General features: G+C 40.4%; 1 protein-coding gene across 4 annotated transcripts in view; it reads left to right on the top strand.

Annotated features, from left to right (window-relative positions):
• PRKCB (protein kinase C beta) overlaps positions 1–14327 on the top strand; it is a 641836-nt gene that overhangs the window by 373640 nt on the left and 253869 nt on the right. For all 4 annotated transcript variants that reach the window (XM_078152651.1, XM_020995626.2, XM_020995625.2 and 1 more), the window contains exon 7: positions 2779–2913. In XM_078152651.1, coding sequence (XP_078008777.1) covers positions 2779–2913 — 135 coding nt within the window. The remainder of the gene's footprint in view (positions 1–2778; positions 2914–14327) is intronic.

The raw sequence follows: 14327 nt of genomic DNA, 5'->3' as shown, positions 1-14327 counted from the left end.
GCTGGAACAGATTTTGGAGACTTTCTAATTCAACTTCCCCATTCTCTACATTTGGAATTTAAAATCTACAGAGTTTAAATGAGTTGGTCACTAAGATTCCTCCAAAGCTCTAAATACCATGAAATTTACTTGTAATCTCAAACTAGTATTTTACATTTTATCTTTTAGTCAAGAGAGAATGATGGAAGTTTTTGAGTAAGGGAATAGTATGGTCAGATCTGTGTTTGGGAAATGACAAGTTAATGAAAGGGCACTTAGGTGGCACAGTGGATAGAGTGCTGGCCCTAAAGTCAATAAGACTCATTTTCCTGAGTTCAAATCTACCCTCAGACACTTAGTAGCTGTGTGACTCTGGACTCACTTAACCCTGTTTCCCTCAGTTTCCTCATTCGTAAAATGAGCTGGAGCAGGAAACGGCAAACCATTTCAGTGTCTTTGTCCAGAAAACACCAAATGGAGTGATGAAGAGTTGGACATGCCTGAAAAACAACTGACCAACAACAAAGTAAATGGACTGTGGTCCTGAGAGGGTACAGACTGCTACCAGGTTATTACAAGCCAGAAGTGATGAGGGCTTGAACTAGGATCTCCAGGTCACTAACCATTCTGATAACCCTCACCTGAATGCTTTCCAGAATGTCAAACTATTTCCAAAGATCTGCTGCTTAGAACTGAACATAATACTCCAGATATGGGATCTTACCAGACATAATACATTCAATAGGACATTCATCTTGCCTGTTCTGGTTGCAATGTTTTTGTTAATTTAGCCCAGGATCCCATTCACATTTTTGTATGCACATCACACTGTTGACTCATACTGAGTTTGATTTCCACTTTAGAAAAAAACAAAACAAAAGCCCTCCCCTTTGGACATGATCCACCTTGCTATTGTTTGTCCTACTCATAGTTCTTAGAACCAGACCCAGTGCTTTAAATATGGTCTGGTCACGACAGAGTAGAGAATTTAGGGCAATCGTTTTCTTTGTTCTGTACATTGTGTTTCTATTATGACAATATGAAAAGCTCAAACAAAACAAACGCAGATTATAAAATTACAAAATCTAAAAATAAATATTCTTTAGTAGTCCCATAAATGGCTAATGCAGATTCCTGGTTTAACTGTTTCTAATCTCATCTGCTTTGCCATGGCCATAATGATGCCTTAGGCAAACTCCATGTGTCCTTTTTCCTGAAAGATAGGGATAAGGATGAAACCTGTGACTTCACTGGTAGAGGGAATTCCTGGTGAGGATCTTTTTCGATCAATGTTGGTTGACACCTTCTCTTCAATTCATGGTTTTGGAGAGACACATAGAGCACTGAGAAGTTAAGTGACTTCCTCAGGGTCACATAGCCAGTATATGTCAGAAGCAGAACTTGACCTCTGATCTTCCTGGCTCTCAAGTCATCTATCTATCTATCTATCTATCTATCTATCTATCTATCTTTCTTTCTTTCTTTCTTTCTTTCTTTCTTTCTTTCTTTCTTTCTTTCTTTCTTTCTTTCTTTCTTCCTTCCTTCCTTCCTTCCTTCCTTCCTTCCTTCTTCCTTCCTTCTTCCTTCCTTCCTTCCTTCCTTCCTTCCTTCCTTCCTTCCTTCCTTCCTTCCTTCCTTCCTTCCTTCCTTCCTTCCTTCCTTCCTTCCTTCCTTCCTTCCTTCCTTCCTTCCTTCCTTCCTTCCTTCCTTCCTTCCTTCCTTCCTTTCCTTCCTTCCTTCCTTCCCTCCTCTCTCTCTTCTTCTCTCTCTCTTTCTATACATATATGTATGCATATATATGTGTATGTATGTGTGTATATATTTATATGCATGCCTATATACGTGTATGTATATACGTGTCTGCATGTGTTTATACGTGTATATATTTGTACATGTGTATGTGTGTGTTCTTAGTTCTTTGTTTCTCTTTCTTTACTTTGCCTAAATCCTAGCCTAGTTCCTCTTCTCCTTTAAAACCCTTCGCAGACTAGCTTAGTTACCTTTCATATGTGATCAGTCAACCACATTCACAGTGTTCTCCACCCTTCCCCCCCATATTCCCAGGTTCAGATTAACATCACAAATTAAGAATTGTAAAGGGCTTTAGAGATTATTTAATTCAATCTCCTTATTTAACAGATTGGGAAACTGTACAGAATTTGGGTTAGTTGATCACTAAGGTCTATTCATAGGTGAAAATCTTGTGAAAATTACCCAAGATGACTTACTGTAGTAGGTAGTAGAACCAGCATTTGAACTCAGATCCTCAAATCCAGCATTCTTCCTCTTCTTCTAATCCTGCTTGGTTTACAATTTCTCTAACCAGGGATGATGCATTTATCTAGAAACAATCTAGTTTATAATTTAGTAATATGCTTATGGTAGTCCCTACTTAGTATCATTCCTGGCAGCAGTAGTATATTCCAAGTTCACTTACAGCTCTAGGAGACAAGAGGCTGTGGAAGATGAGGGCCTTAATGGATGGATGACAAGGAAGTTTCTGCACATACTTTTTTCTTGTTCTTTGTAACTTGCCTGGGAAATGTCAGTACAATAGTTGAAAGAACTTGTAACACTTATTAACAGTGTAGATGACTTGGCTAATCGTAGTCATTTTATCTCTCTCTCATTTCTCAACTACCCTGTCTATTAAATGGGGAGAACTACAATTGCTTCAATACGGTGATTGTCAGAGAGTACTTTGTAAGCCTAAAGCTCTGTAGAAATGTAAATTATTATGATTGTTATCTTCATAATGTAAAACAATGTCTTGTGGAAATCTTTTTTTTTTCTTTGTAGTCAACTGAAAGAAGCTGACAAAGACAGACGACTTTCTGTGGAGATTTGGGACTGGGATCTGACCAGCAGGAATGATTTCATGGGGTCCTTGTCCTTTGGGATCTCAGAGCTGCAGAAAGCTGGTGTTGATGGATGGTAAGAAATGCTTTTATTTTTTCAAAAGCCACAGCTAAGAGGCCGTAATGACCCAAAATTACATGCAGTCTTTCTCTTTCTCTCTCAAGTCCAGGGATTAAAGTAAGGAAGAGGGAAGATTGAGTTTCTTTCAGTCATTTTTTTAAAAATCTGTGAATGTGGAAGAGGAACAAGGCACTTGATATTGAAGAGGTCTAGAGGTTTGGGGTGCTGGAACCCCAAGATCATGACTTGGGCCCTGCCTGAATGAATTCAACTCAAATCTTCTTCCAGCCAGAGAAAAAGTTTATTAGAGATAAAACATATAGGCCAGGTGATGCCCTTAAGGACGAGGGGCTTGAGAAAAGCTCAGCCTTTTGGGCATGAGAGAGTCTCAGCATTTGAATGGGGGCCAGGGTGGATCTTATATAATCTAAAGTAACTTTGGGTGGCCAAGGAAGGGGTCTGGGGAAAGCGTCTGGGAGAGCATTCTGATTGGAATGTCTAAAAGATTGAATAGACAATGGAAATAGATAATGAAGGAACTGAAAGGCATCTGAATGAGATCAAAAAAGTGGGGCCAGGGCTTTCAAACGGAAATAAGGGGAGTTGACAAGGGGAGTCAATAAGGAACCTAAAATGGGAGCCAGTTTCCCTTTGGGGCAAGGGACTAAGATCTCGGTTTGGTCCATCATAATACAGATTCCCAAAGATTTTTGAGCAAAGGAGTTTTAGCAATATTAACTTGACAACTGTGTGGCCAAAAGCTTTGGAGAAGAAAAATAATTGGGGGCTGAGAGACCAGGGTGCAGTCTTCCAGGTGAAAGGTGATGAGGGCCTGAACTAGGGTAACATGATTAGAAAGGATCTGAAAGATGGTGTGGAAGTAGACTTGATAAGATTTGGGACCTGGATTGATATGAACAGTGTGGCCAAGCAGAAGCAGGGATGACTTCAAAGTTGAGAACCTATGTGACTGCCCTCAACAAAAATAGGGAAATTTGGAGGAGGGATAGGTTTAGGGGAAATGATGATGAGTTCCGTTTTAGACATGTTGAACCTGAGCTGTGTGATCCAGCACTTAGCACAGTGTCTGGCAAAAATGTTTATTGAATGAATGAATGAATGAGGTATTGTTAGAAGAGAATAAGCATGATTTAAGGAAATGGGACTGAACTTGAAGTCATAAGACCTGAATTCAATTCCTGCTCTTAGCTATGTGACAGTAGGCAGCTCATTTTTACCTCTGAGCTTCTGTCTTTTTATCTTTAAAATGGAGACCACAATCCTTGTACTGGAGTCTTCCAGAATTGTTGGGATTTGTAAATACTTTGTAAAGTGTCATTTGAATTTGCGTTACTATTGTTAGATACATGATGTAATGGAAAGGACATTGGCCTAGAATGTTTCAAGCCTTGTCTCTGTCACTTACTGGCAGACAGGTAATAGCAAGCAAGTCATTAGACCTCTCTGTACCTCAGTTCCTTCATCTATGAAATGGGTACATTAGGGTTTATAACAGTCTTCAGGGTTGTGACCTAGTATTATTTTTAGAAGTGGTCAAACTGTAGGTCCATTCTTCCCAGGGATGCCTTAAAGAGGACAATTGATCCAGCCCAAAAGGACTTAACAGGTGATATCCTTGTCATCTTCTTTGTGCTGGAGTCCACTAACTTTACTCCCACATTCAGAATTCCTTACCCTCCAGCTAATTACGTGGGAAGAGCCCATCAAATCCCATTGGTAGCTGTTTAAGAGGTAGCTAAGGGGGGGAGTCAGTATGAATAATTCAGTTTGACATTGGCTTTTGGGGCCAGGGCCTCAAAGAAGCATTGATTATGGGTTGCCTTCAGTCCCCTCTGAGACTCTGTCCAAAGCCTGCAATTACTGTCACTTCTTACCATCCAGAAGATGAGCACAGTAGGTCTAAGAAGCCTCTCCTGAATAAGTCTATTCATTTTCCTGACTGCTTTCTCAGCAGGATGTATGCCATTTTAATTTCCCTCTCTGATACGGAGGTCCCTCAGAGCCACAGTCTCCTATTAAGGGCCATGAAAGAAGGTTCACCTCCCCTGCAGATGGTGCAGGCTTCAACCCATCCCCACGTGCTCAATCCTACCGCCTGAGCCTCTATTTGATTATCTGAGAGCATGGGGAATTGTTTGCAGAATGTTCCAAAGGAAAGCTTGAATGACATCTGTCTCCTCACTCCTCCACAGCCTGAATAACAGTGCAGCCTGCTCTATGAATGAGATACTTGGAATATGGCAACAGAGCAAGGGCCGAAATAGCATTGCAATCTGAGGTCAGCAGACTGAGGGTCAAATCCCTCTTCTGTCATTATGAGCTGTGTGACCTTAGACAAATCACTTTGCTTCTCTGAGACCAAGTTTCCTCTTGTGTAAAACGAGAGTGGGACCAGATGTTCCTCCCAAGGTCCCTTCCAGTCCTTGCTCTAAGATCCTATGATAATTCAGCCACTCACGGCCAGATTAGCCATTTGAAGGTTGCCAGGGAGGAGACCAAAAGCATCACTTCCCTTTTCTTAACTTCTAGCTTCATTAATGAGAATTAGAGCCCAGGGCAATTGCCAAAATAGCTGATGAATCATGTTCAGATTCTGGGAGCGTGCCTGCTGGCTCCAAAATTTTGACTCTCATGATCTAGGGCTTAAACCAGAAAGATGAATTTTGTTGCCCCCAACAAGGTCAGTAGGCAAATACCTTAAATATTAAAGCTGGAAGAGACTCTCAAACAATGTTAGAGCTAGAAGGAATCTTGGAACATGAGACATTCCAATGGAAGGCACCATAGAACACAGGATGTTAGTGCAAACAAGAATCTTATCAGTAATCTACTTCAGCTCCCTACATTTCTTAAGGGTGCATAGGAACTGTGATTTCACTGGATTAGGGTATTCCCCTGGAGAAAACTCTTGTCTCCCAGGGCAGATCAGTAACTGCTCTGCAAATCAGAATCTGAGAGTTACCTGGGGCAAGAAGGTTAAGTGATTGGACCAAGGTCACTCAGCCAGTAGGTATCAAAGGTTGGATTTAAATCCAGGTCTTCCTGACTCTCCAGAAGCTAGCTCTTTATTCACCATTCCTTGTGGCCTCACTGTTCTCATTTCAAAAAAGCAATAAATAAGATGTAGGGCAAATGACTGATTTGCCCAAAGTTGAGCAGCAAATTAGTGGCAGAATTAAGACAGGAGCCCAGTTTTCCTAGTCCTGTGGTCTTGCTACTTTCCCTGTCCCTTGTAAGCTATCCCTTCTAATCTCCTTGCTGTGTGGGACCCAGGTCAAATTACACAACCTCTGTGAGACTCTGATCCCTATTCTGTAGAACAAAGGGGCTTAGCCTAAATGATTTCCAGGGTCCCTTCTGACTGTAGGAGTCTATTAATCTGTGGTGCTGTAGAGGAACATGCATTGCTGTTAAATTTTCAGTGTGAGCATTTATACCTTGGCAAACGCTACAAACCAGGGTTTGATTTATTGTTTTTGTTAATTGTCTAGACTTAAGAAAGTGATGGAGAAATGTTAATGCAGATTAAACTTAAAAGTGTATCCAGTATGCTTTTTTTTTCTTCTGGAGAGCCAGTTGTTAAACATTTAGCAGCACATCCCCGGCTGTAGGCATTCTTCACTGCCTCAAAGGAGCTGGGATTTTATCAGTTTGGACATTCTCCCCACCATGACTTCTATACCTTAGCAGATGATCTTCATGAGTGGCTGTGGTCAGAAATTCACTTTCTAATGAGCCTTGTTAAAGTTTGCTTGTTGATTTTCAGATGATAGCCTTGCATAATTCATGGGGAGGCTCCTATTCACTGTCCTCCTGGACTGCTAGGAAAGACCTCATTTATGAACCCAGGGGTCACATCTATGTTATGATGAGGCGTTGAAGGAGAGTGATTGAATGAATGAAAAAAAAATTGAATGCCTACTATGTGTAAGGCACTGTGTTAGAAGATGCATATATAAAAATGAGAGAGCCCCTGCCTTCAAGGAGTTTCCATTCTAACAGGAGAAGACAATGCATAGTGTTGGCTAAAGAAGAGAATATTGGTCTGAGGAGTTGCAAAGCCATAGAGAAGTAGATTGTCATGCCCTTTTAAAGAGCAAAGATATTATTAATTTGATTCCTTTCCCAGAGCCAGAGGTGGAAAGTGGGATGTGGTAGGGCTTATCATGTAGAGGCAGGGTAAAAGGCAAGATGCAAGAGTAAATCCTGGTTTCCCGGTAAATGACCAGATAGAATGTGAAACAGATAGTGGGTTAGATAAGTTTGTAATCCCCCGTCATTCAAGAACACCCAACCTGGGAGCAGAATTCCAAAGCAGAGAGAATTTTTTTCCTCTGAAGGGGAGGAGTTTGGGGGGAAATGATCTGTAAAAGTCTAGTCCGCCATTTCATTGTTGAAGGCAGGATTGATCAGTGACAGGACAGATGACAAGATACATTGATAGTCCCTGCTTCCATGGATGGAATGATATAGGTGTGTGGGACAGTGACCCCACCCAACCCAAATTAAACTCAGAGACTTCTCAAAGTGGAAAGCAAAAGTTACCTTTGTTACAATCTCGTGAGACGGCTATCTGCTCCTCCGATACAGGTGGGGAGAGAGAGAGAGACCGCCTAACAGGGGCAGCCTTATAAAAGCAAATCTCCGCCCACCATGAAAACAAGTCTCCACCCACCACTATCCCTTACCCCCTTAACTGGGGGTGGGCTTACATTCTAAGCTTGAAAGTTTCTTCCTATCCCCTTAACCGGGAGGTGGGGCTTACATTCCAGGCTGCGAAATTCAAAGCCAAGGATAAGGCTCAGGTTGGGGGTGGGGCAGGGCTTATTCTTTCTGTTAAGTGCCTAGAAACAGGGTCTGAGTGGGGGAGGATTTTGAAAGTAGTAATCAAGAATTATTTGCCTTCACTTCTGAGAGTTCGTTTCTCACACTACCTTCTGAACTCATTACCTTAATTACACTGAGAAGTCTTCACTGGGACATCCCATTCACAGGGAACTAGTAATATCCTTCATAGAGGATAGTGATATATCCATAACTGGTTATTAAATGAAAATTGATTCAGGGACCACCTGGGTTCAGGTCTTACCTCTGACAGATTCTGGCTGTGTTATTGATGAGGTCTAGAGGTTGTAACTATCTGAGCAGTGGCTAGATTATAAGAATCCAATCATCTTAATGGAGACAAGATGGACCTTATATTCAGAAAGACTATGGGAGGGATCTAGGAGTGGTCAAGTAGTCTATGAGGTAATAGAACTCTAGGCATGGCCAAAGGAGAATGCAGCCTAGATAGGATTAGAGGTGGGAAGTGGCTGGGGGGCCTAGGGAGGTCTAGGCTAGGTTACTAGTAACAGAGAATTGGGAGATTGGGTGTAGCCACAAAGAAAGGCCAGTTGATGGGATTATAGTCTCAGGCAAACTCCAGAGATTTGGCCATGTGGGAAAGTTCTGGGTTTTTCCTTTTGGGAGTTTAGATTCCATTCTCATCATTATCATAGGAAAATCACTAAACCTCTTAGTACCCCAACTGATAGTTCCTACTCAGAGGTGTCAAATTATTTTCAACTCCCCACCCTCATACTTTTTCTCCTTATTAGCTCACCTGGATACAGAAATTGGGTTTTCAAATGGCCTTTTTTTTTTAAAGCACTAAACAGAATCACAGAGCAGATAATTGTTAAATTATAGAACAAGGGATCATTCTAAAATTCAGTATCGGCCCACAAGGGGCCAGCAAATTCTTCAAGTTTGGCTCAAACCAGTTTGAAATATAATTGGGAAATGTTTTTTAAAAATACAATACAACATAGATAATGTTAATTTGTGGTTTTCTAAGTCAGCTTGTGTCCCACAGAGATTTGCTTCTGTTTGAGTGTGAGACCACTGCCTTATTTATAGCAATGAAATCACAAGCCTAGACAGAAACAAACCAACCCATTAAGGAATGAAAAAAAAAAAGATAAATTGGGAATCAAGAGACTTGCATTTTAGTTGCAGCTCTGCCTCTTGCTGGCTGTGTGCTCTTGAACAAGTCTCTTTCTCTCTCTCTGGTCTCAGTTTCCTTATCTATAAAATGAGTGGAATGAACAAAATGGTCTTAAGCCACTTTCCAGCCCTGATGTTCTGTTTTCTAAGGACCCTTCCAGCTCTAACATTTTAGCATTCTGTGATCTATTGACTCAAGCAACTGTAGTCAATTATGTAATGGTCGCACTTTCATTTGGTGCTGAATGGAATCTCTTCCCTGCCCCCTATCTCTCTCCAATGCCCTTGCATATTCTTTGCTTTTTTTTTTTTAGTCATCTGCCTCCCACTGCTGGCTCTAACTAGTTTCTTTCATATGAAAAAATGGTGAAACTCTTATTTAAGTGCTGAAAAACTAGGATAAAAGGTATGACTACTTTGCAAGGAAATCTGGTAATTTTTAAATGTTATTTTTTTAAGCCTTTGCAAGGGAAAAGCCAAATTATTTTCCTTGTCACAGGATTTTCCTGGAATAAAGCAAAGGGAAATGGCCTGATGGCTTTTTGTATCTAAACATCTGCAATAAATGAGGGAAAGTGACTCAGAGGAAGAGTCTATCCAATGCTAGGCACAGTGGAATACATTTTATTGCTTCAGTGTAGATATTTGTTCTGTAGATGAAACCCAACTGAAAAAATGTTCCCTCCTTATCTCTGCCCAGAAAGAGGTCGTAGATTGAACTGGAGCTCAGCCCGAGGTCAGATGAAATGCTTTGGCTCTGAATATTTTCTTGATTTAAGTCAATTGGTGATTTAAGCATTTTTCTCCTATATCTATATAACCTATTACAGGACTTCCGATCTTCTGACCTACAAAAGAGTAGACCAATGGATCTTTAAAATTTTGTTTGCTGTGAAGAAATAGGTTGCTGGTAGGAATGGAGATGAATTAGTTTCCATCCCAACTGGGGTGGGGTCTTCTTTCTCTTGTGCCCCATACCTTAGATCACCTCCTAAGGTCTTGGGGGGGTTCTTGTGTATTTCTCTATAGCATGCCACTCACTGTCTAGCCTTTTTCAACTCCTCACCCTCACACTTTTTTCCTCCTTACTAGCTCACCTGGATCCAGAAATTGGGTTCCTCAAATGGCCTTTTTTTTTAAAGCACTAAACAGCATCAGAGCAGATAATTGTTAAATTATAGAACAAGGGATTGTTCTAAAATAATTCTTTCCTAGCCACAGGGCCATTGTATATTTTTGAATTAACTTTGCCTGGCCACATAGCCAGCCCCTATTGTAAGAAGGAGAAAAGAATCCATTAGGGTTCTTCCCATCCTCCTCTAGACTCCATTTGCAGATTCTCCTTTCCATTCAAAGGTGGCACCCCAACATTGTTTCTCCAGTCATCATTAGTCTACCATATTTCTAAGGATCCATCAACTTTGCTTCTCAGAAATTTAAAATTCCTCCAATACTGTCATAACATAGCCATGCCTTCATACCATTTCCATTGATCCATGGTACTGAGAATGATAGAGAAGAAAGTACCTTGTTTTAAGCAAATCTATCATATAAATATCTGAATTTAACGAAGGATCAATTTGTTGTTGTTTCAGTCATTTTTTCAGTCGTATCTGACTGACTCTTTGTGACCCCATTTGGGGTTTTCTCAGCAAAGATATTGGAGTAGCTTGCTATTTCCTTCTCCAGCTCATTTTTACAGGTGAGGAAACTGAGGCAAACTATTAAGTGACTTGCTATTAAGAGTCACACAGCTAGTAAGTACCTGAGGCCGTATTTGAACTCAGGAAGTTGAGTATTCTTGACTCCAGACCCAACAGTCTATCCATTCAACCACCTAGTTTCCCTAGAGGATAAATTAGGGAGTGATTTTTGTTTACAGAAGAATTCACTTTACAAATAAATTCTTTTTAACAGCCAGCTCCTCTAGTTTGAAAGAGAAGTTGATTTTTTAAAAATGATTTACATTTAACTTCTCACAAACACATCTGTTGTATAAAATGAGTACCAATGTTCTGCCAAGTAAATCAGTTTGCTTTATCTTGGTAGATAGAGCCAATCGATATACTGGATGTGATAAAACAAAAATAGCAGCACATTCCTAGTCTATCAAGTGAAACACCTTGACAATGGGTCTGTTACCCAAGTTGATCAAGAATAGAATGTGGCCTTGGACAAAACTTCTTTTTCTCTCTAAGCCTCAGTTTCTTCACACATAAAAGAGGGACAATAATACCTGTTCTGCCTACCTCACAGGGTTGTTTTTAGGAAAATGGTTTATAATATGTAAAATATCACAGAAATGTGGAATGATGATGAGGATAATGAGTCCTGTCATCAATGAGTTCTGTTGATACTCTGAACTCTTCCCTGCTCTTGCTGCTGTTTCTACTAGCATTAGCTCATAATATGGTTTCCAATTAATGTGATTTTTAGATATTCTTTTATCAGTTTTGCTCAGCCTTTGCTCAGGTACCCAGCCATGGATTATTCTTACTGTACCAAGCCAACATATTGGTCTACCCAACTCCTGAATGGCTATGTCCTGGGGTTGTTCTGCTCGGAGTCATATAACATAGACAGAAGTGAGCAGGATAAGAGGAGAAAGAGCAAAGGAGAGAAAGAGAGTTGATCTCAATGCTGACATTTGATTGAGGGAGAGGGAGGGAAAAAAGACAGGGAAGTAGGGAGGGAGATAAGGAGATGAAGAGTTGATTCTAATTTGAAGATTATATATAAGTAAGAGGGGCAGAGAGGAAAGAGGACAGAGGAAGGAAGAGAAAGGAAAATACAGAGAGAGAGAAATAGGGGGCAAGGGAGACAGAGAGAACATTTGTTTCAAGTAATATTCTGTGAGTGGGAAAGGGACAATATGAAGGAAAGAGGTGAAAATGTACATATTAGGGAGAGTGGAGACCACCTCTTTATATGATCCGTGCTGAAAACCTGGGATTTTAGTCAAATTTCTTATGGTCAATGTTATATTAACTTCATAAAACTTTTAAGAGGGTTAGTCATTTGTTATACAGTTGTCAGTTATGTCTGACTCTGTGTGATCCCATTTGGAGTTTTCTTGCCAAGGATGCTGGAGTAGTTTGCCATTTCCTTCTCCAGCTCATTTTACAAATGGGGAAACTGAGGCAAACAGGGTTAAGTGACTTGTCCAGGGTCACAGAGGCTGGATTTGAACTCAGGTCTCCTGACTTCATGCCTTGTGCCCTATCCACTGTCCCACCCAGCTGCCCTGTTAGTCATTTAACATTCCTGAAAAGATAGCTCTCTGTTTTAATTGATTTCCCCCATCTCCCTTGAGCCTTTCCTGAATCTAGAAATAAATTGGATGCTTATTTTTTTTCCTTCCTAAGCCCAGCTTGTCTACCAAGTAAACTCATATGACTCAATCTTTCTGTTCATTATATGTCAACAAAACATTTGGATAAAAAGTACAAAACTGAATCAGCCATAAGGATATTTGAGCCACCCAGGGCTGCACATCTGGATGTTTTACCCTCCAGGAGGTTCCGTTTCATGACAGGATTAACTGGAACTGTCAGTTATCCATATTGTGACCTTCATGATGCTGAACTTCCAGATGCTTTCACATTGGTGGTGATTTAGAACAGTGTAGAAAAATTAAAAAAAAAACAACTCAGTTGAAAGATTGACTGGATTTTCCAAAAAAAAAAATCTTCCCTAGATATCTTCTTAAAAAACACCATTAATAAATATATATTGAATTGACTTGAAATTCTATCCTATCTATCCTGTCCTGTCCTGTCCTATGCCATCCCATGCCATCCCATTTTATCCCAGTTCTAGAAATCCCCATCTTACTCCTGCCTGATCTCAACTCTCAAAGTGTTATCAGGCTGTGCTTATCTAGCCTTGTTATCTGTGGTCAGTGACATAGAAACAAAGACTCTGATCATTTTGGAACTCTCATTTTGGAGATTATGGGTCCCCACATACACTTGTCTTCAACTCTACTAGTTTGTGACTCTTATATTCTCTGATGGCTTTTTTTCTTTTTGCTAAAGTCCTGACTGCAAATTCTCCTTCTCTATTTTTTTGTCCAGTCAGTCACTATCCGTTGTATTAAGATCTATTACTCTAACCAAGCATATGGGAGCCCAAAGCCCTGAAATTCAGTATTTTAGCTCATTGTTCAACAACTTCCCAATTATTTCTTCATCCTAATCTGCAACTGAATATAATTGCTGAAACTCATTGATTATATGCATCTACTGTCTGGTCCCCTTGTTATATGAAATAAAATAATCCAAATAAGGTGCTTCGTAAACCTTAAAGTACTATGTAAAAGTGTACAATTTTAATCCATGTCTTTCTGCAACTGTGTTACATTTCCATCTATGGTGCCAAATACCACTAAAGACTCTCTTTTAAAGTGCCTATAATCTTCCAATGGGTGCTTTCTATTTCTATCAAGGCAACTGCCTAATTGTAGGTACTTTATCCTAATTTTCCTTCTCAAAAAGGTTACCCACATTTGATTTATTACAAAGAGATGAGAGCATGTCTTGAATGCCAATTCACATGGACCAAATATATTCATGGCCACATGGCAGCATGCTCTGGGTGTTGGGGAGGGGCCGATGAGGTATGGTCGCATCAACTTACTGGCCTGGGGATGCAGTTATAGTGATATGAATGGGCCAATCTTATAACACCCCCTTGGTAATCACTCTTTGCTGTCCATGCAGCTATTCCTTTAACCTGTGAACAAACCTGTAAGAAAGGAGGAAGAGGAAAAGAAGCCAGATACATGGTGCCTGTTGTGTCATCCCTGAGATTGATGGGATGGGTGCTGTATCTGAGATGCAATCAGTCCGACTAAAGGACTTATTATTACAAATTTAGCTAGCAGAAGGCTGACCCTTGGCCATTGAGGAAGTACCAGACATCACCACAGTGTCTAAGATTCCTTAGAATCAAAGGGAAAATATAATCACATACATTATTCTCTCCAGTCACTTCCCCAGGGATTGCTATCATAGGGGAGACACCCAGAGATGCAGCTTCATCAAAGTCTTTCAGGAATTCTGATAATGTACCCATGACTTTCCTGTGCCTCAGAGGCTCACTTGAGTCAAAGTCATTCTCTGAAAGCAATGGAAATGGCAACATGGCTTCACAGAAGTGTGTATTCTGTAATTCTTCTTTAATTCCTTATTTCTTGCTATTTCAATATGTCTTTAATGGTGGCCCACTCCAGTTCTGATGCCAGCAGCTGGATGCTAGTCTTTGCTGGAATGCTGACAACTCATAGCTCTGAATTCTCTCTCTCTAGCCAGGGTACTGATATTACTCCTTGTTCAATGACCCTAGGCAATCTAGTTCACCAGGTTTCTCAGTAATACTGTAACACATATCTCACAGGGTCTGAAGAAAGCTCTTTATGA

This window comes from Phascolarctos cinereus, unplaced genomic scaffold (assembly GCF_003287225.1).
Source record: "Phascolarctos cinereus isolate Bilbo 61053 unplaced genomic scaffold, phaCin_HiC Scaffold_4;HRSCAF=312, whole genome shotgun sequence".
Lineage (NCBI taxonomy): Eukaryota > Metazoa > Chordata > Mammalia > Diprotodontia > Phascolarctidae > Phascolarctos > Phascolarctos cinereus.
The sequence above is the reverse complement of the archived record's forward strand: the minus strand, read 5'-3'. Positions and strand labels throughout refer to the sequence as shown.